This window comes from Corvus moneduloides, chromosome 6, assembly GCF_009650955.1.
Source record: "Corvus moneduloides isolate bCorMon1 chromosome 6, bCorMon1.pri, whole genome shotgun sequence".
Taxonomy (NCBI): Eukaryota; Metazoa; Chordata; class Aves; order Passeriformes; family Corvidae; genus Corvus; species Corvus moneduloides.
The window spans coordinates 7,263,500-7,286,486 of record NC_045481.1 but is presented as its reverse complement, the minus strand read 5'-3'; the positions used below and the strand labels follow the sequence as shown (position 1 = coordinate 7,286,486).

Sequence of the window (22,987 nt, the reverse complement as noted above, 5' to 3'; positions counted from 1 at the left end):
CTGCTTCTCAGACTCATATTCCAAGAATACAAAACACTGTTTATGACAGACGCTGACAGACTCTCCATCAGCATAAAGTGCTGGAACCCAGTTAACATCATTAACACTAATACAGTTTACATCAGCCACAGATCTGCCTCCAGATGTATAAACTTATTTCAAGCGTTGGTGTTATCAGCTTCAAACTAACCAAAATATGTCAGTATGGATTGTGCTCTGCCTAAACCAATTTATAATTTATCAAACAATCTTGTAAAAGCTACACTTAACACATGTTTACTCTTAGTTGAGATATCAATTTCTCATTTCCTGCCAGCCTTTTATCACTTGACCGAAAATCCATGATGTACGGTAAATTGTTAACTATTAGTCTCAACTCAATTTCCTCGGCTGATCCCCTGTGTGGGCACTTAAACTGATAAAGATGAAAATCCAGCTCAAAACACTGGAAAAATCTTAGGGATTTACAACTAATCAAAGCAGTCTCATTTAGCACCAAGTTCTAACAATGATGCCCTGTTGCTATCCATAATTACCAAGATCACACCATAGGTGATAATGCCTATCAGCCCCGCAGAAGCATTTAAGTGAAAGCACTTATAAAGCAAGAACTTCCAACCTCAAACTTCCTCAAAACTGAAGAAATTCCAGGCTGCAGTCCCCTCCTAAACACGACCCTAAAAATCAAAGGTTTCGGAGAACTTCACCAATCCCCATGATTCTAAGGACAGGTGTTCTGTACTTCCAAGTATGATTTTACTTAAGCCCTACTCTAGAGAAATGACCAATTCCAAATTTAACAACAAAAAACCTCATCGTTCAGAAGCCATAGCCTGGGGTTCAACATACATTTAAACTTCGCTCTTTGCACTACAGGAACACGTACAATGTTACAAAGCAACGTCTGGTTTGCTTTTCCATCTCGTCTTACCCGGAGAGTGACCAGCTTCAGCTCCTGCAGCCGCCAGAACGGAGCAGAGCAGAGCAGAGCAAGGAGCCACTCTCAGCTCTCTCTCTGGAGCTGAGTTTCAGAGCTGAGTTTCGGGAGCATTTACACATTTGCATTGTAGCTATTCAGACATTTCTGCTGACATTCATGCCCACAGGTCATTTGACAAAACATTGCACATCGTTAATTTGAATTCTGAAGCTACCAAACAGTCAGAAAATGAATACGTGGGTGGGTTTTAAATAGCAAGCCTTGAAGAAGCCAAAAAAAAAAAAAAGTAAGAGAGTGAATATATGAATCAGAAGCAGAACCCGGGTTAGCACAGACATGTCCTGCATGGATGCAAACATTCGAAAATAAATAAATAAATAAATAAATATAATGTTAGAAGCTGCAAACTCCAAACACGTTGCTTCCTTCCAGAGGCACCAAACCAGCATGGGTGCACTGAGGGCGCCCTGCTCCCAAGGGGGTCGCCTCTGGCTTTGGGTGACCTCTGGGGCTGAAACCTCTCCACTCAAGTGAGCACGTTCCAGTTGGGCAAAACCCCGTTGGTTTTCCTCAAACGGGACGCTGGGGGCCATGAAGCAGATCGCAAGAAAAAGATGATTTCATGTTTTAAAAAAGGAGCATTTGTTTTTCCGAAGTCTTTCCCTTCTCTCCTGATCCCAAATCTGACTTGGAACTCGGACTTTTGGAAGAACTTTGATGCCACACAGAAACTAAGAGGGATGTAGGAACAGTTTGGAGCACTGTTAAAAGTGCTCCCCACCGAAAGTGGTTCCCGGGCCGGCAGGGCCGGCAGCGAAGCGGGAGCCGATCCCCGCTGCAGGTCGCCCGCAGGGAACGAGTACAGTGGCGGGGGTCAGTCCTCGCCGAAAGATCCCGGAGGATGGGCGGGCGGGGCGGGCCGGGCGCGCTCAGGCGGGGTACGGGGGCTGCGGGGAAAAGGGAGGAACCCGCAGGTCCCTCGGCCGGAGCAGCCCCGCCGCGGCCGTGCCCCCCGCGCCCCGGGCGGCGGCCCCGCGGGGCCCCGCGGCTCCCCCGCCCAGCGTAGCGCGGTGCGGCGGCGCCCCCGCCCGGGCCGCCCGGGAACGGCGCTGCGCGCTCGGGGCCGCCCCCTCCGCCCCGCCGCGGTCCGCCCGCGCTGCTCCGCGTCCCTCCGCGCCTGTCCCGCTGCAGCCGGAGCGGGGGCATAGGGCGGCGCGGGGGGGATGATCGCGGGGGGATCGCGGGGCTGGCTCCCGGCGGGCGCCCGGCGCTGCGCACGTAGGCGCGGAGGGCGAATGACGGGCGGGGGCGGCCCTTCCCCCGCCGCGCCCCGGAGCTCGCCATTGGCGCGGGCGGCCGTGACGCGCGGCGCGGCCGCTGCCTCTTAGTGCGGGAGGCGGAGGCAGGGCCCGGCAGAGCCGCGCCGAGCCCGGCCGCGCAGCGCTGCATCCCTCTGCCAAGGGAGCGCCCAGGGCAGCACCGCATCCCGCCCGCCGCGGAGGAGCCGGGGCGCCCCGCGGGCAGCAGCGCCCCTGGCGCGGGCGGGAGAAGCGCAGAAGAGCAGCAGCAGCAGCGGTGGCGGCCGCTGCGGGGACCGGAGCAAAGTTGGTGCGAGCGGCGGCGGGGCCGCCCGGGAGCGGGACTGCAGGGAGTCGCCGCCTCGGCTCGGCCCGGCCGCCGCGGATGTGCCCCCGCCGGGCCGGGAAGGACGGAGCGGAGCGCTGGCAGCGGGGATCAGGCGGCTGGCTGCGCTTCACCCTCGCCGGGCTGCTGCACTCGGAGGATTTGTGGATTGACTCTCGCTCTTGACCCACCGCCTCTGCCGGATTCCTGGGGTTTTGTTGCTGGATTTTGGCTTTTTTTTTTTTTTTTTTTTTGTTTTTTTGGTTGTTGTTTTTTTTTTTGACAAATTTTTCTCTACCCGTTCCTCGGGGAAGGAACTGCCTGCCGGCCCCGCTCGGGCTCCCCGCTGCAGTCGTGGCAGTGCCGTGGAGGCTGGGACCCCCCCACAAGCCAAGGTGAGCGCTGGCACTGATCCGACACAGCATCACCCCTTTCCCTCCGGAAAGGTGCGTCGGGCCGGTAACCAAAGAGCGGGCACACACTCCTTAAAAACCAAAGGCCACCCTGCATCTAGAAGCGTACAAAATATCCTCATAGTGGGACTCGCATTTGGGATCTGTTAGTTCTCTTGCTCATGCCACTGCCCCCTGGTTGCCTCAATGGCAGGATCATGAAGTGTTTGACTTTTTTTCTTCTGCTTCCAGAGACCTTAAAGAAGTCCAAAAAGAGTGTGAGGTCAAACGGCAAGGTGCCAGGATGCTATGAGATAGTGCCCCTGTCCCTGAAGAAGAAGATGGCTGCAGAACTTTACCCTGCCAGCACCAACACTAACATTGCAAACAGCAACGCCGCCGCCGCCGCCACCGCTGCCAACAGCAAGAAGAACGCCCTGCAGCTCCAGCAGAGCGCCCAGCCGCCCCCGCCGCCCCAGCTCCAAAACCTCAACAACAACAACTTGGAGAGCGCCAACTGGCAATCCTTCCATCCCACGCTGCGGGAGAGGTAAGGGCCAGGCCCGCCGGACGCTCCCCGGGCGGGCGGGAGAGAGAGAGGCGCCCGCCCTGTGCACCTGCGCCGCGGCTAGGCGTGAGCGCAGGGATGGGCTAGAGCCCCGGGGGCCGCCGGCGGGAGGCTGGGGCGCCGGGCGAGGGGCAGCCCGTGGCTAACGGGGCTTCTCCCCCCTCCCCTGCTTGCAGGAACGCGCTGATGTTCAATAACGAACTCATGGCTGACGTTCACTTCATCGTGGGCCCGCCAGGGGCATCCAAGAAAGTTCCTGCCCATAAGGTTTGTGCAGATAATTTTTAGCTTTTTAATGCTGCTGTGCAGGTCGCCTTCTCCCCCTGCCTTACAACTAGGTTCCACTTTTTTTTTTCCTAATTATAGCTCTTGTTTAATCCCAGAAGTAATTCACATACACTGCAATTAAAGGGAACAGTGTAAGGCAGTGTTCTGCTTCCACTGCAGCTTGTAACTTTCGCTAAATGTAGCTTTTAGGAAAGCCAGCATGCTCAGCTGTTCCGGATCCATGTTACTGAGGCTTCTCTCTCTTTTATTTTCCAGTATGTTTTGGCAGTTGGTAGCTCTGTCTTCTATGCTATGTTTTACGGCGATCTTGCAGAGGTCAAATCTGAAATCCATATTCCAGATGTGGAACCTGCAGCCTTTCTAATCCTATTAAAGTAAGTGGCCACTACAAGTCTGCTAATTACATGGACAGAGTCAAAGTAGCTTATAAAATACACATCTCCTAATTGGCATTGTGCAATATGCACTTATTGCTGTTTACTTAATGTGCTGACAAATACTGAATGTCAGATTCACTGCCAGCAAAGACGACTATAGATTATTTTCATGGCCTACTTTTTTTTTTTTTTTTTTCCCTGAGAAACTAATTTTTTTTCCCCTGTCTAGATACATGTATAGTGATGAAATAGACCTGGAAGCTGACACAGTTCTGGCTACACTGTATGCTGCCAAGAAGTACATCGTGCCGGCCCTAGCAAAGGCTTGCGTCAATTTTTTGGAGACCAGCTTAGAAGCAAAGAATGCTTGTGTCCTGCTGTCTCAGAGCAGGCTCTTCGAGGAGCCAGAACTGACGCAGCGCTGCTGGGAAGTGATTGATGCTCAGGCAGAAATGGCACTGAAGTCAGAGGGCTTCTGTGAGATAGATCAACAAACACTAGAGATCATTGTAACCCGGGAAGCACTCAACACCAAGGAAGTGGTAGTTTTCGAAGCTGTTCTCAACTGGGCAGAGGCTGAATGCAAAAGGCAAGGGCTACCGGTTACGCCGCGCAACAAGAGGAATGTATTAGGGAAAGCTTTGTACTTGGTGCGGATTCCAACCATGACTTTGGAAGAGTTTGCCAACGGAGCTGCCCAGTCCGACATCCTCACCCTTGAGGAGACTCACAACATATTCCTATGGTACACAGCTGCAAATAAACCCAAATTAGAGTTCCCCCTGACAAAAAGAAAAGGACTCGTGCCTCAGCGCTGCCATCGGTTTCAGTCGTCTGCATATCGCAGCAATCAGTGGAGGTACCGGGGGCGATGTGACAGTATTCAGTTTGCTGTAGACAAACGGATATTTATAGCAGGACTGGGATTGTATGGGTCAAGCTGTGGCAAAGCTGAATACAGTGTCAAAATCGAACTGAAGCGCTTAGGTGTTGTCCTTGCTCAGAATCTGACAAAGTTTACCTCCGACGGCTCCAGTAACACCTTCTCTGTGTGGTTTGAACACCCTGTGCAGGTTGAGCAAGACACATTTTACAATGTAAGTGCTATTCTTGATGGTAATGAACTCAGTTACTTTGGACAAGAGGGAATGACTGAAGTGCAGTGCGGGAAAGTGACATTCCAGTTCCAGTGCTCCTCGGACAGTACTAATGGAACCGGAGTACAAGGAGGACAAATACCTGAGCTCATTTTCTATGCATGATGCATTTCACCTTGATTGTATTCCAGTGCTGCAATGATGCACATTAAGGGATTTTTTTGGTTTTACTACGAACTCTGCAGCAGTATGGAATGTTATGCTACTTACCTATCTGCTACATCAGGCTATACAAATAAGTGAAGGAATGCTCTTGAATTTAATCTTATTTTATTTATTCATAAGCTATTTGACTTAATAATTAAGACTGCAACATGCAGAAAAATGTTAAATTTTGCACGTACTGTGCATTTATTTTGTATATAGATAACTAACTTGCAGACTGCAGCTGACTCAAACAGAATGTTCTAAACTAGAGCAGTTTATGAATCTGTGAAATATAAAACATTTTTACTTGCCCTAAATCCTGTGTATTTGATCTTTGCTGACCTTATGGCTTGTGTATGTTAATTCATGTACAGCTAACAGGGGTGATGACACTGTAGTCTGGTCCTTGTGTGCATCCACACCCAGCAAATAGGAAGGTTCCCTCTCTTGGTAACTGAAACTATCCATCAGCAGCCTTTATTTTCCCTTCCTTAGAAAAGGAGCTGACATTTGTGGAAGCTCAGGGTTTTTTGTGTGTTGCCCAAGCTGAAGACAGACAAACCATCAATACAATCAAAGCTGATCAAAATCATCCTCTGGTTATATTTGAAAACTCTGAATGCCCCTTCACTTGCAGCATCTGTTAACCTCCAGCCTGCCCACCAAACAGCAACACTGCCACTTGATCCTGTCAAACTGCACCCCTCCCTTGAATGGCCAGAGTCAAGACACACAGATGAAGTTAATTAATTCAGTGACAGGCTGCATCACAAATTTAGCTCAGGGCTGTAATACTGGCAAGTACTATCTGAATTTACATCCCATCCTTATACAGAGCAGCAGACATTAGAGAAATACTTGCAAGATGGTTTTTAGGTTCACTTAAGATTACTAATTAGAAATAAGCCACCTTAAAAAAAAATAGCTGTTGGATCTTTCTTCCTGCTCTATCTTTTTTGGAAAACACAGTCTCAGGCACTATCAGCAGTCATTTCATGGTAGTACTTTTCTCAGAAAGTGATAAAAGTACATGTTTTTTCTTAAAGGTCTGATGATCATTACAGCTGAGCCAATTAGAAATATTTACTAGATTTTATAAATCTTACAATGACCTTGGAAGAGAGTACTCAAACAGCAATCTCAACCAGTATTTTTTCTGTGTATAACAAGTACCTCTACACCTAACATGTTTGCCTTTTCCCAAGCTGCATTAATTTTCACCTTGAAACTAAGCTGCAATGCAAATCCTGCCTGTTTTCTCTCTCTCTAAAAAACCCAAAGAATGCAATGAAAAATAAGAAGGGAAGTGAGTTAGTGAAAACAAGACCTGTCTACCAGAGCTGGAGCTGTGCTGCCGAAGCCAGGTGGCCACAGTGGCCGATGGCTGCGCGGTGCCGCACGCCCCGGGCGCTGCTGTGGCGATGCTCCCTGGGTGAGCTGCTGCTCCCCTTGCTGCAAAGGCAGCAATCCTGTGCCAGCCCAGTACAGCTGAAGGGGTGTGCCTGCGCTGTTGTTCTTCAACACAGCCATCTGATTCTCTCAGTACAGATTAAGGAGAGTGGGAGTGAGAGTGGGTAAAGATGCAAGGCAGATAATTCCTGCACAGAGGTGGATAACAGTCACAAGACCTCACTATAAATGCACTCTTTTATCTGGAATTGGCACAAATTCCCTTGGCTTAAACCCACAACCTAGAGAATGGCTTTTATGCCCTTTTGACAGGTTAAAACCCACCTTCTTATCACAGTTATGATTTCAGTATTGACTTATTAAAAGTTATTCACGTGTTTGGAAAAAGTTGCTCCTCATTTTCCATCAAGCCACTTGTATTTCAAGCACTGAATATCTCAGCTACAGGTGATGGACAGATAGGAAATTTGGCAAATACTTATCAAATGTTGCATCTGTGGAACTGAAGCATGACAGGCCTGTAGGAGCTTGCTGACACACACAAATTTGTTACACATCAGTCCATTGTCTTAGTATAGCCTAAATTACTCTTGGAAAAAGCAACAAAACTATTTGCAAAAGAAAAACAGCATCTAGTTCCAAAAAAGCTCTTAAATAAAGGAGAACAGGCTCTTAGAGTCAGCAATGCTCCTCTGCCTGGATTGATTCCAGCTTCACTTTAAAGTTACTACTTGGGTATTAACATACAATACTATGTATATATACACATATACATACATATTTTTGTCAAGTAACCATGGAAAAGCCAAATCATTAATAAAATACCTATTGCTGGAGCATTTATGCAGAGTTCTCTGGCCAACAGAAGGAAAGTTTTTCCCAGCACATAGACATTCACCTATTAAAAGACAAAAAAAGCATTATGTTAATCTTAAACCACAAATGCTTTTAATAGAACATTTATATGGGAAGGAGAAAACCCCAACTTTTGAAATCTTAACCTGCTCAAAAAAATTCAAGTTATACAAGCAATATTCATATGTACAGGATAATACTCAGTGCTTGTCAAAATCTGCACAAATTAGCATTGTAAATCAAAGCATAAGTTTATATTGAAAAAATTATAAGAAGTCGTTCATCATGCTCTTTATGGGCTCAGTGCTGCTCTGTAGTACAGTTTTTCAGTTGTCACATTACATCATAAGGCATTAAGTAGACTTCAGTGTAATATCAGTATATATATAGAGTGTCATTTATCTTGTACCATTACAAAACCTGAGCAAATACAAGTCAGTGCAAATTTCAGTTCTGCATGATCATCTGTAATGGCATAATTAAGTATTGCACAAGCACACACCAAACTTTTCACCAAATCAAGGAGTGGTGCTACATGCCCCAAGGGTTATTTGTCATTTCTTGCTGTTTGGACATTGGCTCAGATCACATTCAAAACATAAAGAAAAAAAAAAAATTCAGGAAAACCCTAAACCACACCAAACCTGCTCAGGCACCAGGGACAGAGCTCTGCTCCCCTCCCCTCCTCTACTGCTGCACCCAGGAGGATGTAAATTGAGGGGAGGAGTTACTCTTCATACCCTGATTTGCAATTTATAGCCCAGACAACTGTATTTGTATTTTACAAGTCTGAGGAAGTTTTCTTTCTCTATCTTAAGATGTGTTTTTGTGGTCAGCAAGAAAGGCAGGATATTCTCCAGTTCCCAATCAGTCTCAAACATTCCCACGGAGCTCCATGAACACCTTGCTTCCCCCAAGGCATATGTAAAGGTCAAGGTTAGTATAAAAAACTCCATCCTCCTACACTCCAAGCAGGTAGGTTTTTATTTTGTTTGGTTTTTAACAATGGTATATATTCTACTGCTTTTATGGAACAAAACTGCCCCTCTCTTTCCTATGCCTGGATAGTGAAGTTGTTTACTAAGCAGTGAATTACACAACTGAGTTGATGATTATGGTACGAGCCTATGGAATTAAAAAACTATTGCTCTTTCCATTTCATCAAAGAGCTTTGCCAACATTAGTTTAAAAGCAGGCTTTCCTCCCAAGTGTATAGATGCTTCTACTAAGCTAGCAAAAATATATGTATCTCAGCAACAACAACCAAACCCCAAAACAACCGACATATTTTCACCTAGCCCTTCAAAATGTTTGCGTGAAGATGTTCTTAATGTGTATTTTTCTCAAATATATAAAAAAATCAGGAATTAGAACTTCAAAGAAATCCTCAGAATGATCACATATCCTGAAAGTGACTGTGCAATCAATTATACGTGATATGATGGTAATTCATTCCGTATTTAGTGAAAAGTGAGTCTCTTCCACGCTGTGTCTGACCAATGGTTGGAGTGGCATAGAAGATGCAAAAATACAGCCTTAAATTTTACTGCCCTTTTTTTTCCTGAAATAGCAGACAACATAGAAGCACTATTTTCGGGGAAGGAAAAGAGCAAAACATACCCTCTGAAAGAGAAGTATATTTTCTAGGAAGTAAGTCACCAAATTTTATACAGAAAAAACAAGCACCTACTGAATCTGGCAATTCATACTGGAGTCTGAGAACATGTGACTTTCCATGAGCCACAGAGACAGAACAGATATCACTAAAGCAAAGTGTCTGCAGTGTTTCAGTTGGCTTTAGATTTTCTGCAAGCTCAAAAGGGGTTGTTTTGACCTCTTGTCTAAAAAATATTAACATAAAGAATGAGGGTTTGGCTGTAATTTCAGCCTTCTAAGCTGGCTGACCAAGTTACTATAAATCTTAAACCTCATCACTTAGATCTTGTTCTGCAAGGACGATTTCACTGCACAAATCAATAAAGTTACTTCAGTGGAGCCAAGTACATATGAGGCTTCACAAACTCATCTAGTTCCTTCATTTTAGTCTAGGAAAAAAACCATAAAACTCTAATCCAAATAAGTATTTTTCCTTCTAGCCTTTTTCCTTGTCACGACATCCAAATGCTAGATGTTTGTCACCATCAAACCACGTCACTCTCTAAGAAACTCCTCCCAAGCAAACTTTCCATAAATGCAATAATAAAGAGCAAATAAATATGAAGAGGCATAAAGAAGCAGGTATTTTTTTCTAGTGAAGTTCTAACAATCAAAGTGATTGCCAAATTAAATCTAAAGCAAAGACAAATGAATACTAATGTACTCAATGACTATCCTTTCCTTGGCATAACTAAAAGTCTCCTGATCCATGGTTTATTTGAGAAGTAATGCACTTAAATCTAACCTGCTTTTCCACTTCACTCACATCATCAGTGTTTTATGACTGACTTCAAGGTGCAGGCAGTGTATTTGCACAAAATAATAAATTAAAATAAAAATGGCAAATGAGGGAATTTCTTTCTTTTGCTCACAAGTACATTTTTTTGTAGTTTCTGGTTGCTACCAATTTAGAAAGAAAGCAAAATATACAGTACATTCCATGTTCCGTATTATTTTCCTCATGAAGCTCACACATTTTTAATGCCAGGGTCACAAAAAGAATCAGGAATAGATGACTGCTTCCAGTTTTCCTGGCAAATCAGTAGGAAAAAAGACTTCAGGCCCTCTCAAACAATATGCTTCTCAACTTTAAAAGTTAACAGATATTCACAGGTTCTGGGGCACTTCTCATAAATGAAAAATTAAAGATGGCATAAAGTTCACCCAGAAATCTGTAATGCCATTGAACTCCTGAAACATGATATTGAAGATCTTCTGGGTTTAGTGGAAGGTGGCCCTTTCACTAAAATTTCACTCTGCTATCACTGGTTTCACCTACTACACACACACAAATCCCATGATAGATGAGATATAAAACAGGCATTTAGAGAGGGTCTTTCTTTACTCTCATCATTTGGTTTTTCTGCACTCCATTAAGCTTAGAAAATTAAGAGAATTAATTTAGAGGCCTACTTTAATTTCTAGTTCTTTCTTCATTAAGAACTTCTTATAAAAATTCATATACTCCAATCCATCAAAAGCTTAACGCTCCAAATTTAGAATCATATGACATTTGCATTTATAAAACCTAATGTTATATGAGTTCTTAGAATGGCGAATAAACAAAAATGCCCTTCTAAAAGGATGTCTCTGGCTTAAACTTGAATTGCTGCAGCTTTGACGCTTACCACATCAACTTCAGCTTCTTTTCCCCTTAATTTAAAAGGATCATTCTGAAAAACAGTATTTCTCCAAACTCTCCCCAATGAAAACTGTTGAAGTGAGACAATTGTTTTATACACTTTCATAAGATGCGTGCTCTTTTTTTGCAGATTTTCACCAGATATTAAAATTTTCTAAACTTGATGCAATCACTAGGTTTAAGCATCAACACCTAAGACAAAAGAAGGATGTCAACCTCTGTTAGAGAGGAGATTTTAAAATATCTGCAAATCCTGATAATTTTTACCACATTCTCTTACATTCAACTCGTATTTAACAGAGTAATTTTACAAGCATGTGGACCCATCACAGATTTTTTATTTAAAAAAAAAAGCAAAACAAAAAAACAAGTAGGTTCTTTAGCAGGAAGATATTTTTCAGACAAAAAAGGATGTGCTCACCAAGGCACTGCAAAAGCCTCTTTTTACAGGAGACCTTAAGATTCTCTAAGATGTTGTCCTTTACCAATAGTTAATTTCTGTTCTCATTATCAAACACATTATGTTAATTAAAAGGGGCATTTAGTGAAGGAATGGCTTCCAGTTATTCAGTTACATCTTCACAAGATCCTTCTACTTGTTATGCTCTTTGCCCTCCACAGTATTTGTTGGAGACAGTCTTTTCATTTCACATCTGTCAGTCATCAGACACTGATTTCAAAGGGACACTTCCAGAGAGACTCTCATCCTTTCATAATTTCCTCTTGCTTTCACATCATGCCTGATCTGTTCACAAATACCAATATACTTCCACTTTCAGAAATAACAACAAACACCTCATTTCCAATAACATAGGAATTCATCAGTCTAACACCTTCCAGAATTTTAAACTCTCTTTGGGAAACAGGGAATCTCCCATTCATACAGTTACCAGGTTACCAGGTCACATTAACTTCTGAACAGTAGCAAAAAATAAAGCTGCCACCACTGAATGGAAGGTTTTTGTTGACCCTAAGTTCCATACAGTTATAGATCAATAACCCTTCTACAAGCAATTTCCAACAAGGCTTTTCAAGACCATAGTGTGGCATTCTGGCAAAGTACTACAAATGGTGACAGTGGTTAAGATATTCCTCTAGAAAGACAAAGACCGGGCAGTTGGAACACGATGAGAATTCACACTGTGAAACATCCATGGCTGCTTGCCTAAATAATTAAGCAAGCATGAAAAGCAAATGAGTTTTTAAGGAGAGTGGCTGTTGCTGGGGAAAGAGGCACCTGTGGTTATTTGATTCATTATTAACATTTCTAGTGTAGTAATGCCTGAAAGTCCCAACCAGGTTGTTTAAATTAACTCAATCAACAGCAATTTGCATAGGGGCAATAAAGGCAAATACAGTCAACATGTTAATAACTTTAAATGAACAAAGGGTATTAAAAACTGAAGCAAACCAGTACAGTCTTTAAAGAAATACTCTGTTTTACCTTTCTCCATGCAATAAATTTAAACTTCCTGTTTTTTGGATCCATACTGCAATTAGAGCAGTCAAAAGGTAACACACAAAAATACAAACAAGTACCAAACTCAGCTTGTCAGGCTGTCGTTCAAAAGAGACACAAATCAAAATTAAGCAGCTTCCTCTGATACTGTGCTTTAAAGCACTGCCTTCAGTCTGGGGACTCCAAAGGGAGACTCTCCTTCTGCTAACACACAGCAGTACAATAAGCCATCATCAAACCATCTATGCAAGAAAGTCAGAGAGTAATCATTTGCTACACTCACAGAGGAATCAGGGAGCCCAATGCTGCCTTTAGATTAAATAAATGAAAACAAGTGTCCAAAAATAACTCACAATAAAAATACATCTAGACAAGAAAGTACTGTTACTTGGCTAGACAAACTGAAGATGAAGACATAGGGGTGAGAGTTGTGTTTTGAAGCAGAGAAGAGACCAAAGGAGGACTAGACCAAGCAAATACTAGTTACTGATTTTCACGTCTTGTGCATCCTCTTCCCTTACCTAGAACCACAGTATAGTTCAGGTTGGAATGGATCTCAGCAGGTCTCCAGCCCAACCTCCTGCTCCAAGCAGAGTCAGCCACAAGAACAGACCAGGTTGCTCTGGATCTTGAGAGCCCTGATGGATAAAAACTTCAAAACTGCTCTGAGCAACCTGTTTCCACACTTGGCTGCCCTCAGAGTGAAACACCTTTTCTTGATAATCAAGTAGAGACATCCCATTTTAATTCATTATGTCCATTGCTGGTAATTTTCCTGCTGCACACTTCTATAAAGAGCCTGGCTCTTCAGATGTCTAAGATCTCTTCAATGAACATCAGCCTTGTTTAACAGCAGGACCCACCACAAGGCACACTAAAAATTATATTCTACGAGGCTGAGACTGGGGATCAAAGCACTGCCAACCCCTCTTCCCAAAGTCTTTTATGACCCCATTGCAGAAACCACGACACTGGAGATGACAAGAGACTAAAAAAAAACCCCAGTCATTTCTGAGGATGTGAAAGGCAGCCTTTCACCACACCAAGATGAAACTTCAGCCAAATAGTTCTCCAGGTGCAAGGAATGGGATGCTAGGAAAGATGGGAGAAAACCTAAACTGTTCAAAACTTGGCCAAGGCTAGACAGGCTTTGCAGCTCTCCTGAACAAGTCAGGCCTGTCGCTTAGATTGGACTAACAAAAAAGCAAACAAAAGGCCTGATTGCAGACCTCTCTAAGGACTATATTTGCAAGTAAAATGCAGGATCTGAAAATATAAGCAAGTACTTTCCCTGTCAGAGACTGATGACTGGTCGTCCTTCCAACTCAATCAACAAGCAGCACAACTGCTCGGCACAAGGAAGGCGCCTGATTTGTACCAGTGCTCTGGACATTTTCAGTTCGATTCAGATCATGCTTTGAAGTCCAAATGTATCAGAGGCATTCTGAATCTGACAACACTTTCAACAGGAGATTTCCAAGACATAAGATGTACTTCACGTGAAGATTAAACAGCAAAGAAATTGCCTTTCCAATTTAAAAAAAAAAGACCAAAAAAAAAAAAAAGACATTTTGTCTTTTCCCAAGATGGCAGCAATTTTGAAGCTCCAAAAATTATTATGAAAATGCAGCAGATCTCCAGTGGAACAAGACAAACTCCCACATCTCAGTCATCAGCATAAGAGGAAAATGACTTTTTAAACAGACTGCCATTAACAGTGAAAATTAGTCTCCTCTATTGCTAACTTTTAGCAGCACTATCCTAAAAGCATATTACACAGTAGGGGACAGCTTTTTTTTTTTTTAATATATTTTTAAGTCCCACAAGCAACTGAAGGAAGACAGGAAGGGAGGCTGTACAACAAGTACAAACCAGAGCCTAAGAGGTCATGCTTAGGATTTTCTCTACCCTCTTTTTTTAAAAAAAAAAGAAAAGGCTGAACAGATCAGCAAGAAAGAAAGAATTTAAGATAGGTCATTAAACAAATACTGAGTTGCAGGTAACAGCAGGTTCAGGACATGGTTTAGTGGTGAACATGGTGGTGGCTGATGGCTGGACTTGGTGATCTTGGAGGTCTTTTCCACCCTTAATGCTTCTATGATTTTTTGCCTTCAAATGCACTGAAACTTATTTCAGGGTGTTCAGTAATTCAGCCAGTAGCATCCATGAAGACAATCTGTAAGGACATTTCATGGGGTGACTTTCTTACAGAATTCCTGCAGTTGGATGACAAAGAGCACTGCAGGTCACTCACCTCCCACTGCAACTGAGCTGCATCAAGAACATTCTGAAGGAAAATCTCAACATTCACTATTAGTTTCTAAGCAAGAGTTGGTGCAGGTTAGCAGCAGCTCATTTTTTAGTCTTCAGATGTGATTTTTTTGTCATATAAACTCAATACCTTTCTCATTTCACCAAGAAAAACAGTTACCTGGACCACTGTGACAAATTTTGTACAGATGAGTATGAACAAATTAAATACTTTGGAAAGACAATACCACTGCCACTACTACTACTGCTCTCAACTCTTCTTCTTCCTTAAGGACATTTATATCCCAACTTCAGGATGGGAGAGCAGTCCTTGAAAAAAAGAGGGACTTCAAGGTAAAATAGTACCATCTAATGAACTATTTTTAATAAACTAATTATTTCTTAGGTCCAGGTGTTGTGGGCAAAGACTGATCTAAAGCACAATGTACTGAAATTTTCTGCCTGGGCCACAAATGTTTTGCTACCAAGGTGGTTTGGTTTGTTTGGTTTTGTTTTTTTTTTCTTGGTTTGTAGTTGTGGTTTTCTGTTTGGTTTGTGGTTTTGTTTGTGGGGGTTTGTTTGATCTTTTTTTAACAGACTTGGGGTGGGAGGAAAAAAACATCAAGCTAGAACCTGAAAAACTCATTTATGTATTTTTAAACAGGACTTTCTGGATAGCTACAGTTAACAGTAATGTTTAACATTCCTATTTGCTCAGATTCACCTTAGAGAAGTCATAAAGTAGAGCTCATCAGAAGACACAGTTAAATGCAGATCAAGATACTGAAATCCTGGATTTTTCTCTTTCAGAGGTTGATTATTTCCCTACTACTAATGTATTTCTGTCTCTCCCATCTTCTCAGTTACTTCTCTTTAACCTTTTGGTCCTCATAAGCCCCATCTCAGCATCTTTTCTGGCTGGAATGCACAGAGGGGAAAAGACAAATCATTCAATCTTTCTTGTCTGTTTCTGCTGACAATACATCTTTTCCTTTTCCTCTTATAATACCTATTCTTCTAGTTCACATTGTGACTATTCTTCATATTACTGTGATCACTCTATTTCAAAACCATCACCATGAAAGATTACCTGTGTTTAGAAGGAAACAAACCTTCCATTCTACTCATGCACTGTTTGGTTGTGAGCAATCAAAATAATTCAATCAGAGTTTAGAAAAGAGAAAAAAGTAACTAAATTTCAGAATTAAAGATTCATTTGATTATTGCAATTCCAGCAGACTGCTTCAAGCAATAAATAGTCTTCAGAGGGATGCCATTTACTAAGACAGCTGGGAGGACAAAAATAGATGCAAGTAACCTACTCACATTGTATGTAAAACAGTTGTAACAGAGAGAATGAGGGTAAGACAACATATGTCAGCAGAGCTTTCTATTTCCACAGACAGAGCAAGTTCCTATTTCTCTCAAAATACATTTTATAAAACACAGTTCTGAAGTGCACAAATACATTTACACAGCAGTACCTACTAAAAAGGTTATTTTTGTCTTCAACAACTGTTGTTTTAAAAATATGTAGCATCTCACCCTGTGCCACTGCAGTGACTCTGAATCCTGATGAAAGGATCATACTAACTCTTGTTACGTTGTCTGTAGCATTAAAAGCAAAAAAAATTTTGAACATTTAATTTTACTGAAAAATTACTCAAATTTCCAAACCCCGTGGTTTTCCACTCAGATTTTTTAGAGAAAAATTAAAACATCTTAAACTTTAACAATTGAGAAAAAAAGTCAAATTTAAAAAGGGTACAATACCTGAAGAAGGTCGCTGAGGTCAAGTAACATGTCTGTGAAAGAAGTCAAGGAATATACATGCTTGTTGAATGTGACAGTATTTCTTAATTTCATTTCATTAGCAAGCCAAAGAAAGGGAAGAAATAAACCCAGGTTAACTGTCAAAGAAACTAAACATGGGTTAGGTCCATTCACCACTTATGCTAACAGCCAACATCCAGTTAATTGTTCAGCTGCCCAAAAAACCCTGCCAGCACCTGCTGAATTTACTGCTCAAGTTGTCTCTGTGAAGTGACGGTCTCAAAGAACAAGCCAACACCTCGTGTGACCTACAATACTCACCATATCCTGCAGCCTAAGAACGACCCAGTGGTAAGGGGGTTCTCTGCTCTGCTCAGACCCCACCTGCAATGCTGCATCCAGCTCTGGGATCCCAGCACGGGAAGGACATGGACCTGTTGGAGAGTGTCCAGAGGGGCCCAGCAAGATGATCAGAGGGATGGAGCACCTCTGGTATGAGGAAAAGCTGAGAGAATTGGGATTGTTCAGCCTGGAAAATAGAAGGCTTTGGGATGACCTAATTGTTGCCTTCCAGCACCTGAAGGGAGCCTACAAGAAAGATGGAGAAGAGCTTGTATGGAGAAGAGCTTGTAGTGACAGGATAAGGGGGAATGGCTTCAAACTGAGAGTAGGGTTAGATTGGATATTGGGAAGAAATTTGTTACTGTGAGGCTGCTGAGGCCCTGGCACAGGTTGCCCACAGAAGCTGTGGCTGCCACATCTCTGGCAGAGTTCAAGGCCAGGCTGGATAGGGCTTTGAGCAACCTGGTCTGGTGGAAGGTGTCCCTGCCCATGCCAGGAGGTGGAACGAGATGATCTTCAAGGTCCCTTCCAACTCAGGGCATTCTATTATTCTATGATAATTAAAACATTAATAGCATCAAGATAGAATACACTTAAGAATATAAAGCATCATCAGTCTCCTATGCCATCTTAGGAGCCCAGAAACACTGATGGAAGAGCAAACTAAGAAGACTGAAATAAGTTTCTTTTGTTCTCTTCTATGAGGACCTGTAAAAGATCTGGGAAGGGAAAGCTGCTTTGTCTACTCCCTTCTCCAGCCAAGCAAAATCAGCTTTCAGTTTTCACTCCCTTCGTGATATCCTGTGGTGCTGCAAAATATTAGGTCACCATCTACTCATTATGGGCACACTTGAGAAACATAATAGTTAAAAACAAGCCAAAACACTACAAATTTCCATTAGACTTAACTGAAAGCAAGCACACTTATGAATGCATTGTCTAAACAGTATCCAAAATAGAGAATAAAAAAAGCACCATGAAGCCCAAAGTGCAAAGGTAGCCTTTTGCTGCTGTTAATGAACACATGCCGGATCTCCTATCAGCTACTCAGGTGTGGCTTACATGTTGTAAAAGGCTTTATTTTTGAAAGGAGTGTCAAGGTAAAGTGTGAGAGAAGGGGAGAGAGTGAGAGAGTGAGGCAGGCAAAGAAAACATGTATGCAGGGCTCTATGTGAGTTTTTGTATGCAGCAACGTGTTAAGAAATCCAGCATTAAATGTAGTTTGGTGCATCCTGTGGTAACATAAGTCTTAGTGAATGTTCTCCAAGTAAGCCAGAGAAATACAGTACACATTTCTCCTAAACATTATCAGCTGTGGAAGGAAAGTAATTCAGATAACCTAATTAGTTTATACATAAACATTTTCCTTGCTAAGAACTTCTATCCTTGAGCATTTCTACCCTTAGTTTGCATTTGAAATTGTACGAATGTACTCCAACTTTGTTACAAAATTTAATACATTATGTTAATATTATTTGGTGGAAATTAATTTCCACATTAAAAACCACAGCATAGCTGGGTAGTTAATTAGCTGAAAATTCAGTATGGCTCTGAAAAAAATCAAAAATCCATTATAGGTAGTATTATGCAAGATATTACAGTAATCTGAAATTTTAACACAGTAAGGAAACTGCTAACAAAAACCATCTGTAAAATACACAGCTTAGAAATATACACAGAGCAATACTGAATTCAGTGCACATTTTTTGTAAAAGTAGTGAGAAAGGAGAAAATGGAAAGACTTTAGCAATGCAATTGCCAAGGAACCATAATAATTGTTAGCTCATCAAACAGATCTAGGAAGAAATCGCTATGCCAATTTTGTGCTCAAGAAATATTCTAAGTCTGAAGATGTTCCCAGCTCATTATTGACTTGAAGTGCCTGATTATTCTATGCCCACCCTGAGATACTGTCCCCACTGAGACAAAGTAAAATTATCACTCATATCTGATAGATCTCACCACAATTTAGGGGGGAGAAAAAAGCATTAAACACCAAACGAAAAGCACCTTATAGGTTATTGAGGCACCAAAGTGAGTAACTGAGTGGTCCTAGAGCCTGGCTGCTGTCACTGGAGGCGAAGGAGTTGGAAGGAACATCAGTGCCAAATGCTAATTCAGATCTTAGGTGAGCCAGAGAGGTACTTTTCTAACCCAGGCATTTCAGTTACAGTCATGAAATCTGTATACCAGAGTATTCCTCAACCTCCTCAAACTGTTAAACACACTTTCGGTGGAAAATTACTAACACAGTACAAGGGCTTAGGCTTTACTACTGTAAGGAAAACAACTCCACCTTTTTGTCCAAGAAGAAACAGAGAGCATGGGATGTATTTATAGCAACACAAGATCAGAGCTAAGGAGTTGGGAAATTCACTAGCAGGGTTCAGGCAGCTCTGAATCAGTTCAGAGCTACACCATAGATGCTTTAACATACAGTTCCCCTGCTCCTTAGAGAAGTTAGTTCAAGTGTCCACCAAAATTGTAAGCAAAGGTCACAGTAAAAATGTGGCACTTCTGGATTTCATCTAAGGTAGCCTCCAGCAATCTCTCTCCCTGATTAGATGTGTAGCTACTACAGCAAAGCAAAAGGGGAAACTTGAGTCACGCAGTAGCTCTGGGTTGGCCCTTACTAAGAATATTGTGGGCACTATTATCAGCAGGAAGTGGTTGTAAAAACAGGCTGTTGTTTTCAAACTCCTTTTCAGAGCTGGAACAGTTCAGGAGAACATACAACAGCTGAAAAGAGCAGATAATACTTAATATGTATTCAAAAATTATACAATCGTAAGATAAATGTTTTCTTTGAGGCTGGAAGAAAACAATGATCATTTTACATATGGAGACTGCTACCTACATGGAATAGCTCTTAAAGGGATGGAAAGCTACTGGTGCTGTAGATATACACATGCAAATAACAGGGCACAAAGGGACTTAGGTTATAAATGTTCCCAAATCTAAAAAAAAAAGAAAAAAAAAAAAAGGAAAATAAAAAGCATAAACAGTTTTAACTGCTTTTCCTTTGCTACTCATTCTTTAAGCAAGTTTCACCAAAGTATGCAACTGACTGTCCATCACTAGTAATGTCTAAATGTCTAAATCAAGATGAGGTAAGTCTAGAGGCACTACTTCAGAAAATTAAATTCAAGGGAATCCTTTGACCAACATGATGCAAAAGGTCAGATCGAGCGGCCAAAATGTTCCTTTTCTGCCTTTATAATCCAAAAATCTGTGGATAATATGAGAGCTCCATGATTCACAGCAATAATGATCTCATTCTCAGCACCAGAGGAAACAAAAGTTCATGAAGAAATGAATAGTACCGGAAAACTAAAACCCAAAATACCAAAACAAGCATGCATTTGTACTTCAGAGAGACCTACATTTTACATATTCCAGCAATCCTAAAGTACTTGTGTAGCAAAATCCCCCTGATTTTCAATAACAATATCTAGCAGGAGGCAAATCCACCATTTGCAGGAATAAATTGTGCAAGATGCTGTTAAAATAAACAACTATCATTTACAATAAAGTTGCTACCCCTCCTAAAAAAAATCTTTGAAAAATTAAAATCTTTAGTGTTTGACAATGTACAGTAATCAGGAAACCTTCAGATTATTTCATGCTACTCTTTCAAAATTCTTCCACTGTGTAGGATGTCATATCTGGGAGACACAGGTCCGTATTAAGAAGCACGGAGAAGACAAAGGGTCTAGTATTAATTTTAGTTAGTTAGTTAGTTTTTGTAAGTTACCCTTGGAACATTTTTTACTTATTTTTACAAGCTTACTACAAAAGCAGCCATACCATGGAAGGAGGACTAGTGCCAAGGAACTGTGACTGGAAGCCACTCAGCAGAAATTTGACATCCACAATGAAGTGTCACCTTTATTCAGCTAAAGCTAAAATGCTTCCACAAAAACTAAAACCTGATCCATTAAATATATAAAATATTTAAACATAATCTCACTTTCAGTACTCAACAGCAGCAATTCAGCTGGCTGCAAATAAAAAAGCAAAGCTTAATAGGAAATGTGTCTGAAAAGCAAAAAAAAAATCTGAATTCTAAAACAAAATTTTCTCAAGTTCTAAACGAAAAGAAATAATTGCAACTTCAGTGTCAGGGTTCTGGATAAACTATATAACAAATGGGAACTTCCCAGAAGCACTTTCTTTAACAAACACACGGAGAAAAGACAAAAGGGAGGGCGGACACCGAAGTGGGGTGATACCAGGGTGAAAAACTAATGACAGCATTTGGCTGGCCCAGAACCCAGTTTTCAGCCTTCCCCTTCCATAATTTCATACACCATATGATTTCTGATTATGACTTATCATGGTTAGACCTCTGGTGCTTTACAAACTTTCACCATTTTAATTAGCCATTAATTGAGACTGACTGACAACGCTAATTGTTTAAAGTAAACATTTCTCTTTCCAAAGACACCGAACTAAAACAATTAGAAAATAATAACCAAACCCAATTCTTTTGTAGAAAGCTCGTTTTTGACAACTTTAATGAAAGCTTTGCCTCGAGGCTGAATCCCCACAGAGCCAGTTTCCAAAATTTCTTCAGTCTCCAATTTTGCCTGTGCAAAGAAGTCCACACAGCACAGGCTGCACTCGAGTACACAAATAAAAGCAGCACATAATAAATGAAACTGCTAAGCACAAATGCCATTTTTATAAAAAGCAATCTTTATTTATGTGTAGATTAATGCATGATAAAAAAAGAACTGCATTTTGGTCTGAGGGGTTCTTTCTTCTTTGCACACAGCTGTATGACTGTGTTTCATAAAAGTGTATTGCTCTAAATTCTGTACTCTAAAATCCCCAATTTGAAAACAAAAAGCAGTGCCCCACTCCTTCCCCAGGTCTATCAGGATGTTTTTCCAGCAGTTCTTTCAGTGCATGCAGCCTCACTACCTTCAGAGCTAAGGCAAAATTAGCAGCAGTAATTCAGCATCGTGCAAGCAGCAGGAAGATCAAAGAGCAGACAGGCATTTGGGGCTGCATTCAGCCTGCCTGATCCCATGGCATTAACTGAAAGGGTTACAAGTGTGGCTTTCAGGCTCACCTAAGACCTGAATTAGCCTTTGACACCAGTTCTCCCCTCCTGCATCTCCAGCAGCTGCACACAAATCTGCGCTGCTGCACATGGGAGGGACCCAAGGCCTGCAAGTCACATCAACCTTCAGACTCTAATGCACATGCAATTCAGTCTTTCCTAAATTAATGCTGCAGCTTTTCTCAATAATTGTCTTCAGAGTCATTGCCATTTAGAAGAACATCTTCCAAAGCACCCAGGCTGGCTGAATATGCAGCAAGCATTCAGCACTTCTAAAAATGCTGCCCTTGGAGAACATGGTCTTCAAAGGACTGGGGCTAAGCTGTGTTCCCACTGTTACTGACTTCAAGTAAAAAACCTGCTTTGTGAGGTAGTGCCAAGTATTTACATAGTTACATGTAAATTTGTAACAGTCACATGTAAATTTATAACACAGCACAACACAACAGAAAAAAAACTTAAAATACCATTTCTCGTCTCAGAATGCATGTACAGTCAACTCGCAATTATACAGAGTATCAAAGGGATAAAATATGCAAAGAATATCCATACTAAGCCCCTGAAAGATAATCTAGTTAGTATATTTGCTTAGGGAAAAGAAAATTTAGGCATAGAATGAAAATGTAAATATTAATTTAAAAGTTCTGAGAGACATGAGGTTAATCTTCAACTTGAATGATGTGGCCATGTATAAATAACAGTTGGCTATATTTAAACAACAAAAAGTCTCCAAACAAAAAAGAGAGACCCCGTTCCCTGAACAGTAAATTGAACAAGCACTGGTGAGGGAAAACAAGAGAGGTTGCTAGGAGAAGTAAGGCTTAAGGAAGAACTTAAAAGAAGAGCAGGGCTGGCAGATGAGAATGAGCGAGAGGCAGCAGGAAAGGAGCAAAGCTCAAGCTGCAAGGGGAAAAAGAAACCTGAAAAATTGTAAAATCACTGCAGAAAACACAAGCAGGTATGAAACTGCAAAGTCTAAAAATCTGCACAGAAGGACAATTTGGTAATAAAGTGGGCTTATGAAAAGAAGCTGGGAAGGA

The 22,987-nt window shown here is 41.8% G+C and overlaps 2 protein-coding genes across 5 annotated transcripts in view; one reads left to right on the top strand and one right to left on the bottom strand.

The window, feature by feature from the left end:
- BRF1 (BRF1 RNA polymerase III transcription initiation factor subunit) overlaps nt 1-22,987 on the bottom strand; it is a 172,830-nt gene that overhangs the window by 86,853 nt on the left and 62,990 nt on the right. Inside the window, exons 4-5 of one of the 2 annotated variants that reach the window (XM_032113505.1) lie at nt 16,538-16,569; nt 7,728-7,800 (exon numbers count right to left, since the gene is read on the bottom strand). In XM_032113505.1, the coding sequence (XP_031969396.1) occupies nt 7,728-7,800; nt 16,538-16,569 (105 nt within the window). Of the gene's footprint in view, nt 1-931; nt 1,845-7,727; nt 7,801-16,537; nt 16,570-22,987 lie in introns of those variants that run through there. The other variant, XM_032113507.1, reaches the window with a different exon arrangement.
- BTBD6 (BTB domain containing 6) lies at nt 2,339-5,809 on the top strand. 3 transcript variants are annotated; one of them, XM_032113509.1, is made up of 5 exons: nt 2,339-2,958; nt 3,208-3,505; nt 3,700-3,790; nt 4,067-4,185; nt 4,418-5,809. In XM_032113509.1, the coding sequence occupies exons 2-5, from the start codon at nt 3,297-3,299 to the stop codon at nt 5,448-5,450; spliced, it is 1,452 nt and encodes a 483-aa protein (XP_031969400.1). In that variant the 5' UTR covers nt 2,339-2,958; nt 3,208-3,296; the 3' UTR covers nt 5,451-5,809. The 3 variants fall into 3 exon arrangements, with proteins under 3 accessions (XP_031969400.1, XP_031969399.1, XP_031969401.1); XM_032113508.1 differs by having other exon boundaries at nt 2,339-3,505; XM_032113510.1 differs by lacking the exons at nt 2,339-2,958; nt 3,700-3,790 and having other exon boundaries at nt 3,337-3,505.